The sequence below is a fragment of the Cetorhinus maximus genome, chromosome 9 (genome assembly GCF_964194155.1).
Source record: "Cetorhinus maximus chromosome 9, sCetMax3.hap1.1, whole genome shotgun sequence".
Classification (NCBI taxonomy): Eukaryota; Metazoa; Chordata; class Chondrichthyes; order Lamniformes; family Cetorhinidae; genus Cetorhinus; species Cetorhinus maximus.
The window spans coordinates 20,897,560-20,920,138 of record NC_135887.1 but is presented as its reverse complement, the minus strand read 5'-3'; the positions used below and the strand labels follow the sequence as shown (position 1 = coordinate 20,920,138).

Below are 22,579 nucleotides of genomic sequence, written 5' to 3'. Positions count from 1 at the left end.
CCATTGAATGTCATGGGGGATGGTTAGATTCTCTCTTGCTGGAAATGGCCATTGCCTGGCAATTGTGTGGCTGGAATGTTGTTTGCCACTTGTCAGCCCAAGCCTGGATATTGTCCAGGTTTTGTTGCATTTAGACATGCTTCAGTATCTGAGGGGTCGCAGATGTGCAATGTTCAACACCAATCAGCAGCAAACACCCCCACTCCTGGCCTTATTATGGAAGGCAGGTAACTGAAGAAGCAGTTGGTGCTTGGGCATAGGACACTACCCTGGGAAACTCCTGCAGTTATGTCCTGGAACTGAGATGATTGACCTCCAACAACCACAACCTGCATGGGGTGCATGAGAGTGAGAGTGAGACTGAGTGTGTGTGTGTGATTTAATTAAGCTGGTCAAGAGATGGACAGGAGTCAGGTTGTTTGGGTGGTTGGAAACATTAAAAGGATAGAGATTTTAAGTTTGGGGTACAGGTAAATAGGTTAGATCTAACCTGCATTTCTTTTTTTAGATAAGTGGAGAGCTTGTTTGAATATCGAAGGAGAGTCAGAGGTATCATGAAACATGTTTGCATCTTGCAGGAGTTCCATAGGTAAACGGTAGTGGGGACGTTATATTTTATTGACCCGAAAGCAAAGACAAGATGGAAACATGAAAGATCTTATATTTGGACAGGTTTGAGTTTCAGAGGTGTGAGAACAATGGAACTGAGATGAAAGGGGAAAAAGGTATTTTAGAGTTGCTGTTGAGCTGCAGAGATAGCTGAAGATGTTGAGCTATAGCTGGAGCTCTGGGCTGGGAGAGGATGTAGTTTGAATCACCCATGCAGTCAAGCCAGAAAAATCTTGGGCTGCAGCAAGCAGTTTTATTCTGAAGTGAATTCCACTACAGTGTGGAAGAGGGTAAAGGTCATGTGGTATGCCTTTATTAAAGGTTCAGCAGTTTGCCTTGTGTAATGTAACTGGATTTCATAGTAGACAGGAGTGTTGCCTGGAAGGTGTTTACTTGTGGGTTTGACGAAGTAGTGTGTTTTTGGGGGAATGTTTGGAAGACTAACCTTAATTGTGCAACTGTAATCTTGTGTGCTTAAATTTTTTTTTTTATTAATAAAACTTGTATTTTTAATTTTTAAAATGCCACATCCTACTGGACCTCTTACGGTCAAGATCAGCAAGTCGTCGTCTCGGTTTCAGAATACAAAAAAAAGTGTTTCCTTCTGGGATTTGGTCTGCACAGCAATTAACACCAGCTGTGGTCATAATAAATTTGGGGGCTCATCCAGGATTACTAAAATTCCTTGATTGGGTTAGAGTTTGTGAATCCAAAGGATATGAGTACGAAAAGAACACTGAACTCAGGAGCAGTTATGTGTTGAGGGGTTTTAAAGTGGCTGGACTGCAACATTGCTTTGGCAATTGAGAGTAAAAAATGTAACTGTGGAGTACTTGAAATCTCGGAGTAAAACGGAGTTGGAAGAATTAGCAGATGAAGTGTAGGTGGAGGTAAAAATAGAATTTCGTAAGGCTGATGTGGTTAAAGTACTTACCCAGCATTTAAAGTTGGAGGAAGGGATACCTGAAACTAGTGTGTCACAGATGGAGGTAGTAAGACTTCAGTTGCAAATGAAGCAACTTGATATAGAAAGAGATAGAGAGAAAGGCAAAAGCTTGAATTGGAAGAAAGAGAAAAAGGGAAATGAATATACCGGGGTTAGAAAAAAAAGGAAAAAGAAAGGATAGATTAAAAGAATAGAAATAAAAAACTTCAATGGGAAAGAGAAGAGCAGGAAAAGGAAAAGACAACAAGTGATAGAAATGCAAAGGCTTGAACTTGAATTTCAGAGGGAAGTTAGCAATTGAGGAAAGAAAGGCAAAGAGATAGAGAGTTTGAGAGAGAGAGAGAAAGAAGCCAGACAGCATGAACTGTCTAAAGTGAAACTTAGAATGAAAGAGGAAAGGAGAGGTAATGGTTCAGATGGTGATTTTGATTCCTTTGAGGAATTTGATTTAACTGAACATCTTCAGTTAGTGCCTAAATTTAGAGGATGGAGTTATTTATAAGAAAGATATTTTACCTCATTTGAAAAGATAGCTATGAAATTGAATTGACCAAGAGCTGCTTGGGCTATGTTAGAGTGTTTTTTCAGGTACAGCAATGAATGTGTATGCAAGCTTAACAGAAAAACAGTCTGCAGTTTATGAGCTAATAAAGAAGGCAATATTAAATGCTTATCAGCTTGTCCCTGAAGCTTATCAGTTGAAGTTTAGAACTGTAAGGAAAAGACTTAATCAGACTTATGCAGAATTGGCAAGAGAAAAAGAAATCATCTGGGATCAATGATTCAGGGCATTAAAATTAGATAAGGCTTTTAAGAATGTAAGAGAGGTTATGATTATGGAAGAATTTAGAAATTGCATTCCAGTAAACATCAAGACATATTTAGATGAAAGACAAAGCAAAAAGGTCAGCAAAGCTGCTGTTTTAGCCGACATGTATGATATTTCACGCAAACAGTTATGGGTAGGGAAAGGGTCATATGGAAATCAGCAGGGAAGCTGGAGATTTAGAAAGCTTAGTGATGGTAAAAATGTTAGTAATAAGGATCAAGCTGAAGGACGCCAGTCTATTAAAGATGGAAAGTAGTGCTGAAGGGAGGAAACTGATATGTTACCATTGTAATAAGGCTGAACACACGAGATTAAGTTGTTGGAGGTTAAACAGGAAACCGATTGCAGTAATTGGAACTCAAAAAAGTTCTGGAAATAAGAGTACTGTGGGCTCTGAGGTCCAGGGGCAAGGAAAACCAGTGAGTTGTGTACAAGTGGAGCAGGAAGAATTAGTGATAGTTAGAGAAGTGGGAATGTATTCACAGCCTACCCATGGGAGTTATGAAGGGCAGGTTGCAAAGATGTTTAAAGATTTTATACCCGAAGGGAAAATATATTCATGTGTACAGGGAAGAGCAGGAAACTATGCCAATATTTTAAGGGATACTGGGCCTAGCCAGTCCTTAATGTTATGGGATAAAGCTATCTGCTGTCCAGAAGGGTTATTGCAAGACACATTATTAATTAAAAGGAATTCACAGCAAAGTCAAACCTATTTCAACGTGTAAGGTAAATTTAAAGTGATTTGAAAACAGGAGAGGTGATTGTTGGGGTAGTGAAGAAATTGCCCATTGCAGGCGTTCAATTTATTCTAGGGAGTGATATAGCTGGGTCACAGATATTTACTATGCCAAGTAGTACAGCAGCCTGTTGAGAGACAGGAGGTTTTACAGAAACACCATCCAAGATTGTTTCCAGATTGTGTGCTAACAAGATCACAAATGCAGAAGTTTAAACGGGAAGAGCAGGAATGTAAAAGGCTGGGGGTGGGGTGGGGGGGGGAAATGCTGAAAATCAGTTGATTGGATCAATCTTTGAAAAGATTATGCGGGAGGAAAAGACTAAAGAGGATGAGGCTGAGGTGTTTAGCTCAACAGTTAATTACAGCAGAAGGATTCAGATTTGAAGAAATTATATCAGACAGCTTCTTCTAAAATGGAAGCAAAATACATTCCAGAGTGTTACTACATTAAGAACAATGTGTTAATGAGGAAATGAAGGCCGCCCACATTCTGACAGATGAAAAGTGGGTGGTAGTGCACCAAGTGTTGATACCGAGTACCGGATTGAAATTGAATGGCTCATGAAATTCCAATGGCTGGACATTTGGGAATTAGAAAGTCTCAAGCTAAGATACAAAAACATTTCTATTGGCCTGGACTACATAACAATGCAATCAAATTCTGTCAAACATGTCACACGTCAAGTGATAGGAAAGCCTCAGGCAGTGATTACGCCTGCACCTTCAATTCCAATGCCAGCATTTGAGGAACCTTTTAACAGGGTCCTAACAGCTTGTGTAGGACCCCTCCCTAAAACTAAAACTGGAAATCATGGGTGTGTCCACAAGATTGCCAGAAGCAATACCTTTAAAGGAAAATTACAGCAAAGGTGATTGTAAAGGAGTTAACCAAGTTCTTTACAAGGTATGGATTACCAAAAGAAATACAGTCAGATCAGGTCAGGGATCGAATTTCATGTCACAGCTGTTTAAAGTAGTAATGAAGCAATTTAGGTCATCAGCCTATCACCCTAAATCACAAGATGCGTTGGAAAGGCAGCATCAGGCTTTCATGACTACGATGAAAGCATATAGTCAAGGCTATGCACATGATTGGGATAGCGGGAATCCATTCTTGTTGTCTGCTATTAGGGGTACCCATAATGAGTCAACAAGGTTCAGTTCTTCGAATTAATTAATGGTCATTAAGTAAGGAAACCACTCAGTGATTCAGGAAAAATTAGTGAGCAAAGTTCTGAAAAAACTCTCCTGGATTATACTTTGAAATTCAAAGAGAGAGATTAAGTAAAGCATGTGAACTAGCTGGAAAACATTTAAAGATATCTCAACAAGTGATGGAGGCAAAGAGCAAAGACTCAGTTTTGTGTCTGGGGAAAGTATTGTTGCCAGTTGAAGGTAAGGTTTAGTGAACCTTACCAGATTGAAAAGATACGAAGTGAGGTAAACCACATAGTAAATACCCCAGATAAAAGGAAGAGTCACCGAGTAAGCCATGTAAATATGCTCAAAAAATACTTCCATTGAGGATAAACAGGTGGTGGTACTGGTAGTTGTAAGTAAAGGAACGGGGGCAGAAACTAAGGATTCTGAAATTATCTTCCTCTGATTAAACTGGACAATGGGGAGGTACTTAAGAATCCTGATGTAATATTGGATTACCTTGCAGAAAAGTGTCAGGGTGATTTAAAAGAACTATTTTTGTTAGCAAAGCAATTTGTGGAAATAAGCAAGGGAAAACAGATTTAGCTGTACATGATGTTGATGTGGGGAATTCAGAGTTAATAAGGCAACAGCCACCTTGATTAAATACAGTAAAATTAGCTCAAGTGCAGAAAGCTATTGAATTCATGCTTCAAAATGACATCATAGAGCCCAGTCACAGTAACTGGAGTTCACCCATTGTAATGGTGCCGATACCAGGCGGACTACAAAAACTATGTCTTGATTACCGTAAAGTGAATATAGTAACAAAGGCAGATTCAAATTCTATTCCACGACTGGAGGACTGTATTAAGAAGTGAGAGAGTCAATGTTTATCACAAAAATTGACTTGCTGCAAGGATATTGGCAAGTACCCTTATCAGAAAGGGTAAAAAGAGATATCAGCTTTTGTGACACCAGGTGGTTTATATCAATGCAAAGTAATGCCTTTTGAAAAATGCACCAGCAACATTTCAGAGAATAACAAAGTGACTAAGGGACTGAGTAACTGTGCTGTTTACATTGATGACTTAATAGTATTCAGTCCAGCGTGGGAGGAACACTTACAACACTTAAAGGAGTGATTGACTGCAGGGTGCCGATTTTGTTGTGAATTTGGCTATAAGTGAATTTGTGAAAGCGCGAGTTACATATTTAGACCACAATGTGGGACATGGTCAAGTGGTCCCACGAGGTGCAAAAGTAAAAGCTATTGTGGAATTCCCAGTGCCAACAGCGAAATGGGAGGTTGGGATTTCTAGGCATGAGTGGATTTTTATCGGAAATTAGTGCCAAACTTCAGCAGTGTAGGTGCTCCACTGGCTAAATTATTAAAAATGAACTGAAAATTCCAATGGACATGACCGAGTCAGAATGCAGCTTGAAAGCTGCACTAACTAAGCATGTTCCATCAGCACCTGATTATACAAAGCAGTTTAAGTTGGCTATTGATGTCGACATTGGTGCCGTATTGTTCCAAGATGATGAACTAGCGAGAAGCTTGTAGGATATTTCTCACAGAAGGAATATTCAACTATAGAGAAAGAGACTTAAAGTTTGGTGTTAGGCTTTACAGCATTTTGAAGTGTATGTTGCAAAAAAATCTTCAAAGACAGTTATATTTTCTGACCACAATCCTTAAGTTTCTGGAAGGTTTCGGAACAGAAACAAGACTGTTTCGGTGGAGTTTATTATTGCAACCATTCAATTTCCAAATTATACATGTGGCTGGATGAAAAAACGTGATTGCAGATATGTTGTCAAGGGTTTAAAATTCAAAGAACCTGGACATTGACAAATGGGGAATGGACTGGAATTAACTATTTTTACAAGAGATTTGTGTATATATTTTCATGGTTAATTCATGTACACTATGGTGTAATGGCTTTGTTTGTATAGTTAAATGTAGTAAGGAATAAGGAATGGGTTAAAAATGAAACCATCTTTTTGGAATTATGATGGTTCATTTTTTGTTATGGAGGAAGATGTGAGAATGGTTGCTTTAAAATATTTTGGGTGTCTGAGAGAGATTTAATTAAGCTGGGCAAGAGATTGACAGGAGTCAAGTTGTCGGGGGCGGGGGGGGGGGGTGGAAACATGAAAAGAATAGAGGTGTTGAGGTACAAGTAAACAGGTTAGATCTAAAGTGCCTTTTTTTTTAGATAAATGGGGAGTGTGTTTGAATATCAAAAGGGAGTCAGAGGTTTCAAGAAACATGTTTGCATCTTGCAGGAGTTCCATAAACAGTAGTGGGGATATTATATTTTATTGACCCAAAAGCAAAGATAAGATGGAAACATGAAAGATCTTATATTTGGAAAGGTTAGATTTTCAAAGAGGTGTGAGAACAATGCAACTGAGATGAAAGTGAAGGAAAAAGTATTTTAGAGCTGCTGCTGAGCTGAAGCTATGGAGATAAATGGAGATAGATGGAGCTGTTTGAGCTGTTGAACTATAGCTGGAGCTCTGGGCTGGGAGAGGATGCAGTTTGAATCACCCACCCAATCAAGCCAGAAAAGTCTTGGGCTACAGCAAGCAGTTTTATTCTGAAGCAGATTCCACCGCAGAGTTGAAGTGGGTAACGGTCATGTGGTATGCCTTTATTGAAGCTACAGTAGTTTGCCTTATGTAGTATTACTGGATTTCATAGTAGACATCTATAAGGAAGTGTTGCCTGGAAAGGATTTACTTGTGGGTTTGACCAAGTAAGGAATGTTTTATAAGACTAACCTTAACTGAGTAACCGCAACTTGTACATTTAAAGTTTCTATTATTGTTAATAAAACTTTTACTTCTAATTTTTAAAATCCCAAAAGTGTTACTGGACCTCTTACAGCTGAGATCGGTACGTCGTCTTGTTTTCAGAATACAAAAAAAGGTTATGGCCCATAAGCCAAGTTTCCCTCTGGGACTTGGTCTGCACAGCAATTAACACCAGCTGTGGTCATAACAGCTAGGTATGACTCCAACCAGCACAGTGTTTCCCCCCCACTACCACCCCCCCACCCGATTCCCATTGACTTCAGTTTTAAGGGGCCTCCTTGATGCCACACACCGTTAAATGCTGCCCTGATATCAAGGGCAGTCACTCTCACCTCACCTCCGGAATTCAGCTCTTTTGTCCATGTTTGAACCAAGGCTATAATTAGGTCAGAAACTGAGTGACCCTGGTGGAAATCAAACTGTGTCAGTGAGGTTACTGCTAAACAAATGCCGTTTGATAGCACTAATGATAACCCCTTCCATCACTTAACTGGTGATTGAGTTAGACTGATGGGGCGGTAATTGACCAGGTTGCATTCGTCCTGCTTGGTGCGTACAGGGCATAAATGGACAAGTTTCCACATTGCCAGTTGGATGCCATTGTTGTAGCTGTATTGGAAAGGCTTGGCCAGAGGCATGGCAAGTTAGGGAACAGAAGTCTGCAGTACTATTGCCGGAATATTGTCAGCCTTCGCAGTATCCAGTGCCTTCAGCCATTTCTTGATATCACAGAGTGAATCGAATTGACATCTGTGATGCAAGGGACCTCTGGAGGAGGCAGAGATGGAACATCCACCTCGACAGTTCTGACTGACGGTTGTTGAAAATGCTTCAGCCTTATCTTTTGCACTGATGTGCTGGGCTCCACCATCATCGAGGATGGGACATTCATGGAGCCGCCTCCTCTAGTGAGCTGCTTGATTGTGCACCACCATTCACAACTGGATGTGGCAGGGCTGCAGAGGTTTGATCTGGTCCGTTGGTTGTGGAAATGTTTAGCTCTGTCTATCACTTGCTGCTTATGCTGTGTGGCATGCAAGTAGTCCTGTGTTGTAGCTTCACCAGGTTGACACCTCATTTTTAGGTATGCCTGGTGCTGCTCCTGGCATTCCCCCCGTACTCTTCATTGAACCAGGTTTGATCCCCTGGCTTGGTGGTAATTGTAGACTGGGGGATATGTCGGGTCATGAGGTTACAGATTGTGGTTGTGTCGAATTTAGCTGCTGCGGATGGCCCACCGCACCTCATGGATGCCCAGTCTCCACTTGCTAGATCTGTTTGAAATCTATCCTATTTAGCAGAGGTAGTGCCACACAACACAATGGAGGGTATCCTCAATGTGAAGGCGGGGCTTAGTCTCCACAATGAACGTGCGGTGGTCACTCCTACCGATACTGTCAAGGGCAGCTGCATCTGCACCAGGCAGGTTAGAGGGGATGCAGTCCTCCGGCAGGGGGCGCAGTATGTGGTAATCAGTAGGTTTCCTTTCCCATGTTTGTCCTGATAGCATGAGGCTTCATGGGGGCCAGGGTCGATGTTGAGGACTCCCAAGGCAACTCCCTCTCGATTGTGCCGCCACCTCTGCTGGGTCTGTCCTGCCAGTGGGACAGGACATACCCAGGGATGGTGATAGCGGAGCCCGAGACATGATCTGTAAGGTATGATTCCGAGAGTGAGAGTATGACTATGTCAGGCTGTTGCTTGATTAAACTGTGAGACAGCTCTCCCAATTGTAGCACAAGCCTCCATATGTTACTGAGGAGGACTTTGCAGGATCGACAGAGTTGGGTTGGCCATTGTCATTTCCAGTGCCTAGGTCGATGTCTGGTGGTTGTGTACAATTTAGCTGCTGCCGATGGCCCACCGCACCTCATGGATGCCCAGTCTCCACTTGCTTCATTTCCTTTTATTGGCTTTTTAGCGGTTTGATGCAACTGAGTGGCTTGGTAGGCCATTTCAAGAGGGCATTAAGAGTCAACCACATCCCCACCACAAGTGGGGATGTTCGCTAATGATTGCACAATATTCAGCACCATTCACGACTCCTCAGATACTGAAGCAGCTCATGTCCAAATGCAGCAAGACCTGGACAACATCCAGGCTTGGGCTGACAAGTGGCAAGTAACACTCACGCCACACAATTGCCAGGCAATGACCATCTCCTACAAGAGAGAATCTAACCATCACCCATTGACATTCAATGGAATTACCATTGCTGAGTTCCCCACCATCAACATCCTGGGGGTTACCATTGACCAGAAGCTGAATTGGACTAGCCTTATAAATACTGTTGCTACAAGAGCAGGTCAGAGGCTAGGAATCCTGCGACAAGTAACTCACCTCCTGACTCCTCAAAGCCTGTCCACCATTTACAAGGTACAGGCAGGAGAGTGATGGGATACTCTCCACTTGCCTGGATGAGTGCAGCTCCAACAACACTCAAAGCTCGACACCATCCAGGACAAAGCAGCTCAACTGATTGGCACCCCATCCACAGAGATTCATCCCTCCACCACCGAGACACAGTGGCAGCAGTGTGTACCATCTACAAGATGCACTGCAGGAACTCACCAAACTTCCTTAGACAGCACCTTCCAAGCCCAAAGCCACTACCATCTAGAAGAACAAGGGCAGCAGACACATTGGAGCAGCACCACCTGCAAGTTGCCCTCCAGGCCACTCACCATTCCGACTTAGAAATATATCACTATTCCTTCACTGTTGCTGGGTCAAGATCCTGGAGCCCCCTTCCTAACAGCACTGCGGGTGTATCTACACCACATGGACTGCGGCAGTTCAAGGCGGCAGCTCACCACCACCTTCTCAAGGGCATTTAGGGATGGGCAATAAAGGCTGGCCTAGCCAGCAGTGTTCACATCCCGTCAATGAATAAAAAAATATGGCTGGCCCAATTAAGTTTCTGGTCAATGGTAACCTCCCAAGAGGTTGATGGTGGGGATTCCAACAATGGTAGTGCCATTCAATGTAATGGGGAGATGGTTTGATGCTCTCTTGTTGGAGATGGTCATTGCCTGGCACTTGTGGTGCAAACGTTTCTTGCCACTTACCAGCTCAAGTCTTAATATTGCCCAGGTCTTACTGAAGCAGTCCAGGCCCATATAAAGTATGAGTCATCACGAATGGTACTGAACATCCCCACCTGACCTTATGATGGAGGGAAGGTCATTGATGAAGCAGCTGAAAATGGCTGGGTCTAGGACACTACCCTGAGGAAATCTTGCAGCAATGTCTGGGGATGAGATGATTAGCCTCCAACAACTACAACCATCTTCCTTTGTTTTAGGTATTACTCCAACCAGTGGAGAGATTTCCCCCCCACAACGACATTTTGCTAGGGCTCTTTAGTGCTACACTCAGTCAAATGCTGACTTGATGTCAAGGGCGATCTCGCTTTTTTTTTTAAATGGCCTTGCTAACCTTTGCAATTTTAGTGATTGGTGCATTTGTACTCAGATCCCTTTGTTCGTCTACCCCACCTCGACTTACACCTTCCAAGTAATAAGTGATCTCCCTATTCTTCCTACCAAAATATACTACCTCACATTTATCTGTGCTGAACTTCATTTATTTGCCAATTCTGCAAGCTTATTATTGTCCTTCTATAGTTTGTTGCCATTCTCGCCTGCCAACCCCGCACCCCACAACCAACTTGGTGTCATCCACAAATTTAGAAATTGTGCAACAAAAATGTTGGATTTACTCAGCAGGTCAGGCAGTGTGTGTGGAGAGACACAGAGTTAACATTTCAGGTCGAGTTAACCTTTCATTTGCTTTTGTTTTTATTTCACATTTCCAGCATCTGCTGTATTTTGCTTTTGCATTAGAAGTTCTGTCATTAATTCCAATGTTCAAATCGTTAATGTAAATTGTGAACAGCAGTGGTCCCAGCATCAATCCTTGTGGAACAACACTTCTCACCTTCTGCCACTCTGAATAACTACGCTTTACTCACTCGCTGCATTGTCTTGAAGTCAGCTAGCAATCCATTCAGCCGTTTGTTCCTGACTCCACATTCTCTACCCTATTCATTAGTCTATTATGTGGCACCTTATTGACGGCCTTTTGAAAATCCAGATAAATTACCATCTACTGAATTACCATTGCCTGTTTTCTCTGTTATCTCCTCAAAAAATTCAACAAGGTTGGTCAAGCAAAATTTTCCATTCTGAAATTCATGATTTATATTTTTCATTACTAGATGTTCTTCTATTCTCTCCTTTACTAGGGATTCCATTATTTTCCCTACCACAATGTTAAGCAGACTGGTCTAAAATTCCCTAGACACGTTCTTCCCCGCTTCTCAAATATAGAAATTACATTAGCTAACCACCAGTCCTCTGGCACTACATCATTTTCTAACGAATTATTAAACATATAGTAATGCTCTGCTATCACCTCCCTAGATTCTTTTAAAATACTTGGATGCAATCCATCTTGACCAAGGGTGTTTTTTTGATTTATTCAATACATTCCTCTTTTAAAAAAAATTTACAAATGCAATTATTGCTCATCTCATCGTTCAATGTCATGTTTAACTGTCCTATCTCCTGGTAAATACCAAAGCGAAATAATTATTTAATATTTCTGCCATCTCTCTACAGCTGTGGTATTGTTCTGTCTATCCTTATTGGTCCTATTCCCATATAGCCAGCCTTTTTTGATGTGCCTGCAAAACATGTTACCATTTTTTTTTAATGTTCTTTGCTAATTTAATTTCATAGTTCCCTTTTGCCATCCTAATTGTTACCCCAGACCAGTAGGAGTCATTCAAAAAGGAAAGAGTATATTCAGGGCCAACATGTTCCTATAAAGGTGAAGGGTAGGACCAACAAGTCCAGGGAAACAGAGGATTGATTAAGAAAAAAGGCTTATGGCAGATACAGAGGGCTAAAAACAGCAGAAGCCTTAGAGGTGTATAGAAAGTGTAGGGGGGGTACTTAAAGTAATTGCGAAGAGGGGGCATGAAAAAACACTGGTGGGCAAGATAAAGGAAAATCCCAAGGCATTTAATAAATACATTAAGGGCAAGAGGATAACCAGGGAAAGAGTAGGGCCCATTAAGGACCAAAGTGACAATCTGTGCATGGAGCTGGAGGACGCAGGTGAGGTTTTAAATTATTACTTTTCATCTGTGTTCACTATGGAGAAGGACGATATAGGTGTAGAAATCAGGGAGGGGGACTATGATATACTTGAACAAATTAGCATTGAAAGGGAGGAAGTATTAGCAGTTTTAGCAGGCTTAAAAGTGGATAAATCCCCAGGCCCAGATGAGATGTATCACAGGCTGCTATGTGAGGCGATTGCAGGGGCTCTGACACTAATTTTCAAATCTACTCTGGTCACAGGAGTGGTGCCAGAGGACTGGATGACAGCGAATGTGGTACCATTATTCAAGAAGGGTAGTAGGGATACACCAGGTAATTACAGACCAGTGAGTCTAACATCAGTGGTAGGGAAACCATTGGAAAAATTCTGAGGGACAGGATTAATCTCCACTTGGAGAGGCAGGGATTAATCAGGGATAGTCAGCATGGCTTTGTCAGGGGGAGATCATGTCCAACAAAATTTGATTGAATTTTTTGAGGAAGTAACTAGGTGTGTAGATGAAGGTAGTGCAATTGACGTAGTCTACATGAACTTTAGTAAGGCTTTTGACAAGGTCACACATGGGAGACTGATCAAGAAGGTAAGAACCCATGGGATGCAGGGCAATTTGGATCCAAAACTGGCTTAGTGGCAGGAGGCAGAGGGTAATGGTCGAAGGTTGGTTTTGCGATTGGAAGCCTGTTTTTGCGATTGGAAGCCTGTGACGAGTGGTGTACCGCAGTGATCGGTACTGGGACGCTAGCTGTTTATAATGTACATTAATGATTTAGGTGTGAATAAAGGAGGTAAGTTCGCAGATGACACGAAAATTGGTGGTGTCGTAAATAGTGAGGAGCAAAGACTAAGATTACAGGACGGTATAGAAGGGCTGGTAAGAATGGCCAGGGCAGTGGCAAATGGAATTTAATCCTGAGAAGTGTGAGGTGATGCATTTTGGGAGGACTAACACAGCAAAGGAATAAACAATGAATGCTAGGAAGTACAGAGAATCAGAGGGACCTTGGTGCACATGTCCATAGATCCCTGAAGGAGGGAACAGAGTTAGATAAGGCAGCATTTGGGATACTTGCCTTTATTAGCCGAGGTTATGTCGGAGTTGTATAAAACGCTAGTTAAGCCACAGCTGGAGTGATGTGCGCAGTTCTGGTTGCCACACTATAGGAAGGTTGTGATTGCACTGGAGAAGATTCACCAGGATGTTGCCTGGGCTGGAGCAGGTTTCATAGCTGTTTCAGCTATGAAGAGAGACTGGATAAACTAGGATAAAAACAAAAAACTGCGGATGCTGGAAATCCAAAACAAAAACAGAATCACCTGGAAAAACTCAGCAGGTCTGGCAGCAGAGAAGAAAAGAGTTGACGTTTCGAGTCCTCATGACCCTTCAACAGAACTGAGTAATATTAGGAGAGGGGTGAAATATAAGCTGGTTTAAGGTGGGGGGGTGGGGGGAGAGAAGTTGGGGGGGTGGGGGGTGGTTGTAGGGACAAGCAAGCAGTGATGGGAGCAGATAATCAAAAGATGTCACAGACAAAGGAACAAAAAGAGGTGTTGAAGGTGGTGATGTTATCTAAACGAATGTGCTAATTAAGAATGGATGGCAGAACACTCGAGGTACAGCTCTCGTGGGGGTGGGGTGGAAAGACTGACAGGGCATTACAGGTATAGATTTAAAAATAATGGAAATAGGTGGGAAAAGAAGAATCTATATAAATTATTGGAAAAAACAAAAGGGAGGGGGAAGAAACGGAAAGGGGGTGGGGATGGAGGAGGGAGTTCAAGATCTAAAGTTGTTGAATTCAATATTCAGTCCAGAAGGCTGTAAAGTGCCTGGTCGGAAGATGGGGTGCTGTTCCTCCAGTTTGCGTTGGGCTTCACTGGAACAATGCAGCAAGCCAAGGATAGACATGTGGACAAGAGAACAGGGTGGAGTGTTAAAATGGCAAGCGACAGGGAGGTTTGGGTCTTTCTTGCGGACAGACCGCAGGTGTTCTGCAAAGCGGTCGCCCAGTTTACGTTTGGTCTCTCCAATGTAGAGGAGACCGCATTGGGAGCAATGAATGCAGTAGATTAAGTTAGGGGAAATGCAAGTGACATGCTGCTTCACTTGAAAGGAGTGTTTGGGCCTTTGGACGGTGAGGAGAGAGGAAGTGAAGGGGCAGGTGTTGCATCTTTTGCGTGGGCATGGGGAGGTGCTATAGGTGGGGGTTGAGGAATAGAGGGTGATGGAGGAGTGGACCAGGGTGTCTTGGAGGGAACGATCCCTACGGAATGCCGCCGGGGGAGGGGGGGGGGGGGGGGGGGGGGGGGGGGTGAAGGGAAGATGTGTTTGGTGGTGGCATCATGAGGGTTGTTTTCCTTACAGCAGAGAAGGCTGAGGGGGACCTGATAGAGGTATACAAAATTATGAGGGACATAGATAGGGTAGAAAGGAAGAAACTTTTCCCCTTAGCCGAGATGTCAATAAAGAGGGGGTATAGATTTAAGGTAAGGGGCAGGAGGTTTAGAGGGGATTTGAGGAAAATGTTTTTCTCCCAGAGGGTGGTTGGAATCTGGGACACACTGCCTGAGGTGGTGGTAGAGGCAGGAAACTTAACATTTAGTTAGTATTTAGATGAGCACTTGAAACGTCATAGCATACAGGGCTACGGGCCAAGTGTTGGAAAATGGGATTAGAATAGATAGGTGCTTGATGGCCAGCACGGACAGGCCGAAAGGCCTATATCTGTACTTTATGACTCTATGACTAACAGCAACAGAATTTAATTTTCATTCACTTTTGCTTCTTAAATACATGTTTTAAGCTTAGGACAGTCCTTGGAATAGAAAACAAAAGAAAACTGTGGGCAGCATTTTGTTTTGGTCAGTTAAATATGCCATTTAGATATTATTGAGATGTCGGACATAGCTCTATTCTTGCACTTACCAAGACAACGCAACAAATCCAGTTAGAGACACATGCACAAAAAAAAATCTGTTTTAAACTTCTCAATATGGTTACAATTTATCCATAGTCAGTGGGTTCCACCACTGGTACAAACTCAGCCTGCCCTATGCCAAAAACTGCAAATTCCTCCCTGACTGTGCAATGAAAAGCTGATCAGACCATCAGAAAAATCAGTTCTATTACCACAATACTCTTTTGGTATCAAACGCTTTTTCAATTTCACAGTACAACACCAGGCACCAATGATTAAAGACCATGAAAATTACCAACGCCTTCCCAGCAACTGTAACACTATCAATTAGGGGGAAAATGTCAAACTATCTTAAATTATCCTGGTAATCATGGTTTCAGTTGGATTCAGACCTCCATGAAACAGGTGATTAATACGGTTTAGCACATTTCTTTTATCACAGTAGTGTTCATTTTTATAATCTAAATTCTAAAGCTGCTTTAACATCCAAAGGTAATGAGTGAAAGGTACAGAGCACTTTACCATAAGATCCCCGGCCAGCCAATTTGTGAAACTGTTGCCAAGTGAGAGGCCCCTGCACATGCTGGATACTCTCCCATGACCTGACAGCTCGTTTCTTCTGAATGGCATCCTGCAGAACAGGCTGAAGAGAGAGAAGCAGGCGCAGAAGATCTTGTGAACACAGCATGCTGACATCCACAGCTGGAGGAAGGACAAACATAATAGTTAATCATTAGATGATCAAAGGGGTCATAAACAAATTGGTATATACTCAAAACTTCTGAAAAACATTTCTTCAATTTCATTTTAAGCTAGAAATTAGAGTTGTCGCTATCAAGAGACAAACACTAAACACATTTTTATAACGTGCAATGATCTTGGTGCTTTGGGAAACGCCTGTAACTTTTTTTTGTCCTGTTTAAGGCCAAAGTGAGCTGGGGCATATTATGAAAGAGGGTTAATTGGCTTCCTAATCATCATTCCATGAAATCACATGACCTGAGGTTGCCATGGGAATGAAAAGCCAAGAAGCAAAAAAGGTAAATAGGAAGCTAATTGCAATAGTGAGCAGTTCAGAACACAAAAGCTGATGGGAGTGGAAACAAGCAAGGCTCTCCACAAATGGATTTGTTTTCTGTTTGGCAGTTTAGAACAGATCCTGGTGTTGAAGCAGGGCTCAGAACATAACAGAGAATGTGTTCCTGCTATTTACAGTTGGAAAGGACAGAGAGCTGAAGACAGAAAAAGCAGGGGATTGTGGGTGGGACATGATCCACTGCTGCAGTTTCAGTGTTGCCAGAGTCCACCAGACTGCTTAAAGAACTCAGAGAATTGTGCACCATCAGGATCGTCATGGCCCGAGAGGGAAGGGGTTTGTAGACGTGCGCTTATTGATGTTACCTAGGTCTGGAAACTTAGAATGGAGTATGGTTGCTGTGAATGCAACTTGGGGATGAAACGTTCAATTTGGAATTGAGAGATCCTGTATTATAGGAGCCAATTTGGGAAGACAGATGTGCAGGAAGTAACACAAATGCCTTTTTTTTAAAAAATATTCTTTCAGGGGACTTGGGCGTCACTAACTGGGCCAGAATTTTTATTTCCCATCCCCAGCTGCCCAAGAAGTTGGTGGTGAGCTGCCTTCTTGAACTGCTGCAGTCCATGTGGGGCAGGTATACCCACAGTGCTATTAGCTTGCAACTACTGGAGACATATCTTTGTTGTATCAACTATTTAAAGTAAAACTTACTTTCTTATTTGAAATATCCTTTGCCTAATTAATGTTTGAATTTTTTAATTTGTTACCGTAAAGGTTTTAAAAAATTAAATCATGCCAATCTTTTCTTTCCATTGGCTTTGTGGGGATTCCTTTCTATTAGAAGTCAACAGTCTCTACGGGGATTTTAACACATGCCTGTCTGTTATTTTAACACTGGTATTAACCTATTTTTAAAATGGATCAATGATGTTTACAAAAGTAAAAAGGTGAATGGCATATAGACAGCTTAAACACTTATCAGCTAATATCCTAATCATAATTTCTAGGCTCACCTTGCATTAAAAATCCAGATGTGAAATAAACAGTAAAATATAATATGTAATATAAATTCGTAGCCATTTACTCAGCTAGCAGTTGACATCTAGGAACAAATGGGCAGCAAAAATACTGCCATGCAAGCATTTAGATTGATCTTGCAGCTGACAGAGTGGGACAAAGGGTATCATTTTATAACATTAAATCACCATTTAATGGCATAAATCAGTTTCTTCCAATGAACTGAAGCAAAGAGCATAACTGTGTTTTGAAGGAACTTTCTGTTCAATTTTGAAGTTTAAACATTATCCTTTGGGCACCACTTGGTTGCTTAACTAAATAACTGCTTTCTGAGATTTTCTGGGTGTGAAATTAGCTGCCAGGTTTGCCTACAAAACGTGTCCACATTTCAAAACTAATTGAAAGTAAAATACTGCAGATGCTGGAAATCTGAAACAACAAAAAAATATTGGAAAATCCCAGGTGGTCTGGCAGCATCTGTAACAGAGTTAATGTTTCAAGTCCGTATGACTCTTCTTCAGAGCCCTGAAGAGAGCATTTTATGTTTTTACTTCATAACTAATTAATTGGTTGCAAAGTGCGTTAGACTATCCTTCCTTCATTTTTCTCATTTACTCTATATTTTAAAAGTTCTGCAAACCAACACACAGGACAACAGAAAAAATAGGTTAAGAATTGGTAATGGGAAGGGGGGAACATGTTATAATATTATAAAACATTGAAACCATGGTACCACCACTTAACTAACATAAAATACTTTCAAAGTAGGTGAGAAGGAAAAAAAAATGTACAAATAGGATTTTTTTGACCTTATGATGGGATTGCTCTCTTTAGAGAAACAGGAAAGGCTGAGAGGAGATTTGATGGAGGTGTTCAAAATCATGGGGTGTCAAGACAGAGTAGATAGAGACGGTTCCCATTGGCAAAAGGGTCAAGAACCAAGTAAGTAAAAAGCATAAGAACGAACAGCAACATGAGGAATTTTTTTTTTAAACACAGCGAGTGGTTAGGATCTGGCATGCACTGGCTGAAAGTGTGACGAAGGCAGATTCAATCATGACTTTCAAAAGAGAATTGGATAAGCACCTGAAGATAAAAAAGTTGCAGGGCTATGGGAAAAGGGTAGGGGAGTGGGAATAACTGATTTGACCTTGCAAAGAGAAGCAAAGATGAGGGCTGAATAGTCTCATTCTGTGCGGTAACCATTCCATGATTGTAGATAAGGAAATATATTAGTTTACATAAAATAGTAAAATGAAGCTTTTTTAAAAAAAGAGGGGAAATGGAAATGACTAGGTAAATTGAAAGGTTAAGCTAATAGGGGGATAATCAATCACATCCCTCAATGCCTGAGCAATTCAGGAATTGACATTGTTCTAGAGTGGAGTAGATATGTACAAATTCTCACTTAACTGTGCCTCTGTGAGAATGAGTCCCAATACATAATTTATCATTTCTAGTAGGAAGACTCAAAATAGCTCAATGAGCTGTGGCCCCAACCTCAGTAAAAACAGAACCGTAATATTCTTTTACAGAGCAACGGTCTGCCACACAAGTCAAATGTTGAAGACATCTGTAAAACTAGGTTTTAGGAAGTCAAATTTGATAATGCAATGGAGCTACAATCAGACACACAATTACAAAGCTGGGACTACTTCAAATGCTAAATCAACCTTTCACTTATATTAATTGAGCTTCCTTCAAGGCTTTTCCATAACATTTCTGAATAGCTTGCCTGATATTACTAAACAAAATGTTCAAGAAAAAGGAAAACAAGATCTGATTTATTTTCAATATTTTTAAAACTGGAGTACTTAAAATTTATTAGCAAACATCAGAACGTGCTATTTTGATGGCTTTTTGGAAAAAATAAAAATATGGAAATAAAAAGAAAACAACAGGGAAAGAGCAGCAATTAGTGCAAAATTATTCATCTCAACAAGAAAACAAATCCAACACAATTGCTAATTTAAAACAAAATTAGTCCATTTCTGAATAACATATCAGCTCCTTGCCTGGTCCATCAAATTCGAGAAACTCACCATTCCTTCTTGACCAGAGATGTAAACAAGAGCTTTTCACAAGTGCTTCGTCAAGTTTCCCACCTGACATATTGTCCATGAACTGATACCCCTGCTCCAAAGCAGTGTAACATTCCTTGTAGTAGTCTCTATCCTCCACACGTACTGGTGGTCCCACTGTTCGTAATTTTGCCACTACAGAAGGATCTACTGATCTCAATGAGGAGAAGGGGTTAGTACACTGGTCCTGAAGTAGTAATATTAACTCATCAGGTACTTTCTCAGGCTCCTTGGGGCCTCCTTCCCCCTGTTCAAGAGAAACATTCCTGAGGTCCTCTAATCGCTTTTCAACCTCACTGCTACAGTCTGTGTTTCGGCCAATGATATCCACTTCATCTTCCAAAAAGAGCCCGGAGTTGTTTCCAAACCTTCGGTTCATGACAGCACTGAATCCACATGTGCATGGGTTCTGTGACTCTTTGGTAGGGTCTGGGATGTACAATCCAACATCAGCTCCTTTGATGTTCATATTACAGACACAGACGCAGCAGCTGTCGAAGCTGCAGTCTTTAAAGAGATTCATGATGGAATCAGATAGGATTAGGTTCACATAAAGACTGTGCGCCTCTGGGATGGATTGCACTGTTGCAGGTTCCACTGAATTCAGAGGGCGACATGTTGAAGGCGTGGAGGCAGGTGAATATAAATCGGAATTCTCATACTTCACAGAGCCCTGAACACTGGCTGGACCCCCACATCCACGAGGAGTGCGTGGGGTCCTTGGTGTCCTTGGAGTTGGTGCAGAGATGCGCGGAGTGGCAGGCGATGGAAGGACACCGGCACCACTATTACTGGGTGGAGCACTGTTCGTAACTCCAAATGGGGTATGCGTTTGCGGCGTGCAGGTCTGAATGTAATCTTGATCCATACCACTTCCAACACTGGGAATGTTTCTAGACAACAAAAGCAGGTTATTGGTTAAACTCAAAGTACCACCATTAAATTTTGAACTGTGAACTCAAATTCAATTTTAGCATTAAAATAATCGTAAAACTAGTTCTCCCATTTTGTATACAAAATAAGTTGTTAGACTGGCATACAGTATTATATTCAAAACATATTTTAGACATCATTAAAACATTGCAGATGTGTCAATTGTAAAATTACTCAATTTCTTCTCCTAAAAACAATCCATATACAAAATGTGCCACTTATTTCCACAGCTAAATCTACACGGATTGCTGCCACCTATTTTGAGATTCAAATCAAACGGCTGGAAGGTAAATGCAGTAGCTAAGAGTTGCAGAATCCTCAGTGTTACAAGTTTGAAGATCAGCCCCTGATCTGTAAAAGCTACAGATCTAAAATCCATTGGGGTTAACCCCTAATCATGTCATTAACAGCATCAAGAGTCATGCACAACGGTTCAGTGTCAACAGCACCCAGTTGCAAATCTGAGCAATGCCAGGCCAGATCTGCTGATTATTTCCAGCATTTTCTGTTTTTATTCCAAAAATAATTCTGCTCTCGCAATGCCCTGTATCTTCTCCACTTCAGATATTTATGCAACTGCTCCCTGTGGGAAAACACGTCAGGCTCCTAACCTTCCACCTCACTCTCTTACTGAGATGTTAAATTCATGAGCTCCTTATCACTGACATCGCAGCCAGAGAAAATAGTCTTTCCCAATGAGAATCCTTCATAATTTTAAAAGCCTATCAAATCTCCAATGCTCCACTGGAATCAATTTGTTTGCTTCCTTTTATATGCTCGAGTTCAGTTAATACACAAATGCCTGCACTCGCTTTACCATACTGCAACTTAAAACTTACATGTCCCGGATGTAAGGCATGGGGGCTACAGGAGGAAGCAGATCCAGCTTGCCCACAGTCCACGAAGGACGGTACTCCTCCGGAAGTTTGACAGGAGGCAGACACTGGCTTGGTAAGATTTTCAGTGGCGCAAACATAGTACAACCCACGTAACCTTGGCACTTCTCAGGGTTATAAACAAAAGAAAAATCCTGAGGAAGAAAAACAAGAAGAGGACTTTAGATTAGGTTTGTTATCACACGTGATCAACAATGCCAGATCTACAGGAACATAGGAGGAGTAGGCCACACAGCTCGTCGAGCCTGCTCCGCCATTCAATATAACCATGACTGATCAACCACTTCATCCTACACTATCCCCATATCTCTAAGTCACTGACATTTAGAAATCTGTCAATCTCTGCTTTAAACATACTCGACGACTGAACTTCCACAGCCCGCAGGGGTAGAGAATTCCAAAGATTCACAACCTTCTGAGTAAAAAGATTTCCCCTCATCTCGGTCATAAGTGGCTTCCCCAACTTCTAGACTCCCCAACCAGGGGAAACATCTTACCTAAATCTACCCTGTCTATCCCTTTAAGTATTTTGTCGGTTTCAATGGGATCGCCTCTCAAATGCAGGCTGTTTCCCCAATCTCTTCATAGGAAAGATCCGCCATCCCAGGAACAAGTCTGGTGAACCTTTGTTGCACTCCCTCTATAGCAATAACATGCTTCCTAAGGTAAGGGGACCAAAATTGCGCACAGTACCCCAGCTACAGTCCAACCAAGGCTCTATATAATTGAAGCAAGACTTCACTACTGTACTCAAAGCCTTTTGCGATAAATGCTAATATACCATTAGCCTTCCTAATTGCATGTTAGCTTTCAGTGACTTATTGACAAGGACACCAAGGTCCCTTTGTACATATACACTGTCTAATCTCTTACCATTTAAAAAATACTCTACATATCTGTTCCTCCTACCAAAGTGGATAACCTTACATTTTTTTCACATTATATTCCATCTGCCAAGTTCTTGCCCACTCAATGCATCCACTATCTCCATAGCTACCTCTTTCAACACCCGAATGCAGAATATCAGGTCCCAGGGATTTATCAACCTTCAACCTCGTTAATTTTGCCAATATAACTTTCTTACTAATACTAATTTCCTTCAATTCCTCATTCTCCCTAGTCCCTTGGATCTCTAATTCTGGAGATTTATTGTATCTTCCTCAGTGAAGATTGACCAAGTAATCATTTAGTTTCTCTGCCATTTCTCTATTCCTCAATATAAATTCTCCTCACTCTGCCTGCAATGAACTCACATTTGGCTTAGTCAAATGCTTCCTTTTTATGTACTTATAAAAGCTTCTACAATCCGTTTTTATGTTTTTTGCTAGTTTAGGTTGATATTCTATTCTCCCTTTCAGTTTCTTGGCCCTCCTTTGCTGTATTCTAAAATCCTCCCAACCTTCAGGTTTACTACTATTTCTAGCAACTTTATAGGCCTTTTCTTTTAATCTTATGAAATCTTTAACTTCCTTTCTTAGC

The 22,579-nt window shown here is 41.5% G+C and overlaps 1 protein-coding gene across 2 annotated transcripts in view; it reads right to left on the bottom strand.

Moving 5' to 3' along the window:
- Positions 1-22,579, bottom strand: part of med13a (mediator complex subunit 13a) — a 191,958-nt gene that overhangs the window by 49,072 nt on the left and 120,307 nt on the right. For both annotated transcript variants that reach the window (XM_078548226.1, XM_078548227.1), the window contains exons 16-18: positions 21,044-21,234; positions 19,233-20,164; positions 15,657-15,836 (exon numbers count right to left, since the gene is read on the bottom strand). In XM_078548226.1, coding sequence (XP_078404352.1) covers positions 15,657-15,836; positions 19,233-20,164; positions 21,044-21,234 — 1,303 coding nt within the window. The remainder of the gene's footprint in view (positions 1-15,656; positions 15,837-19,232; positions 20,165-21,043; positions 21,235-22,579) is intronic.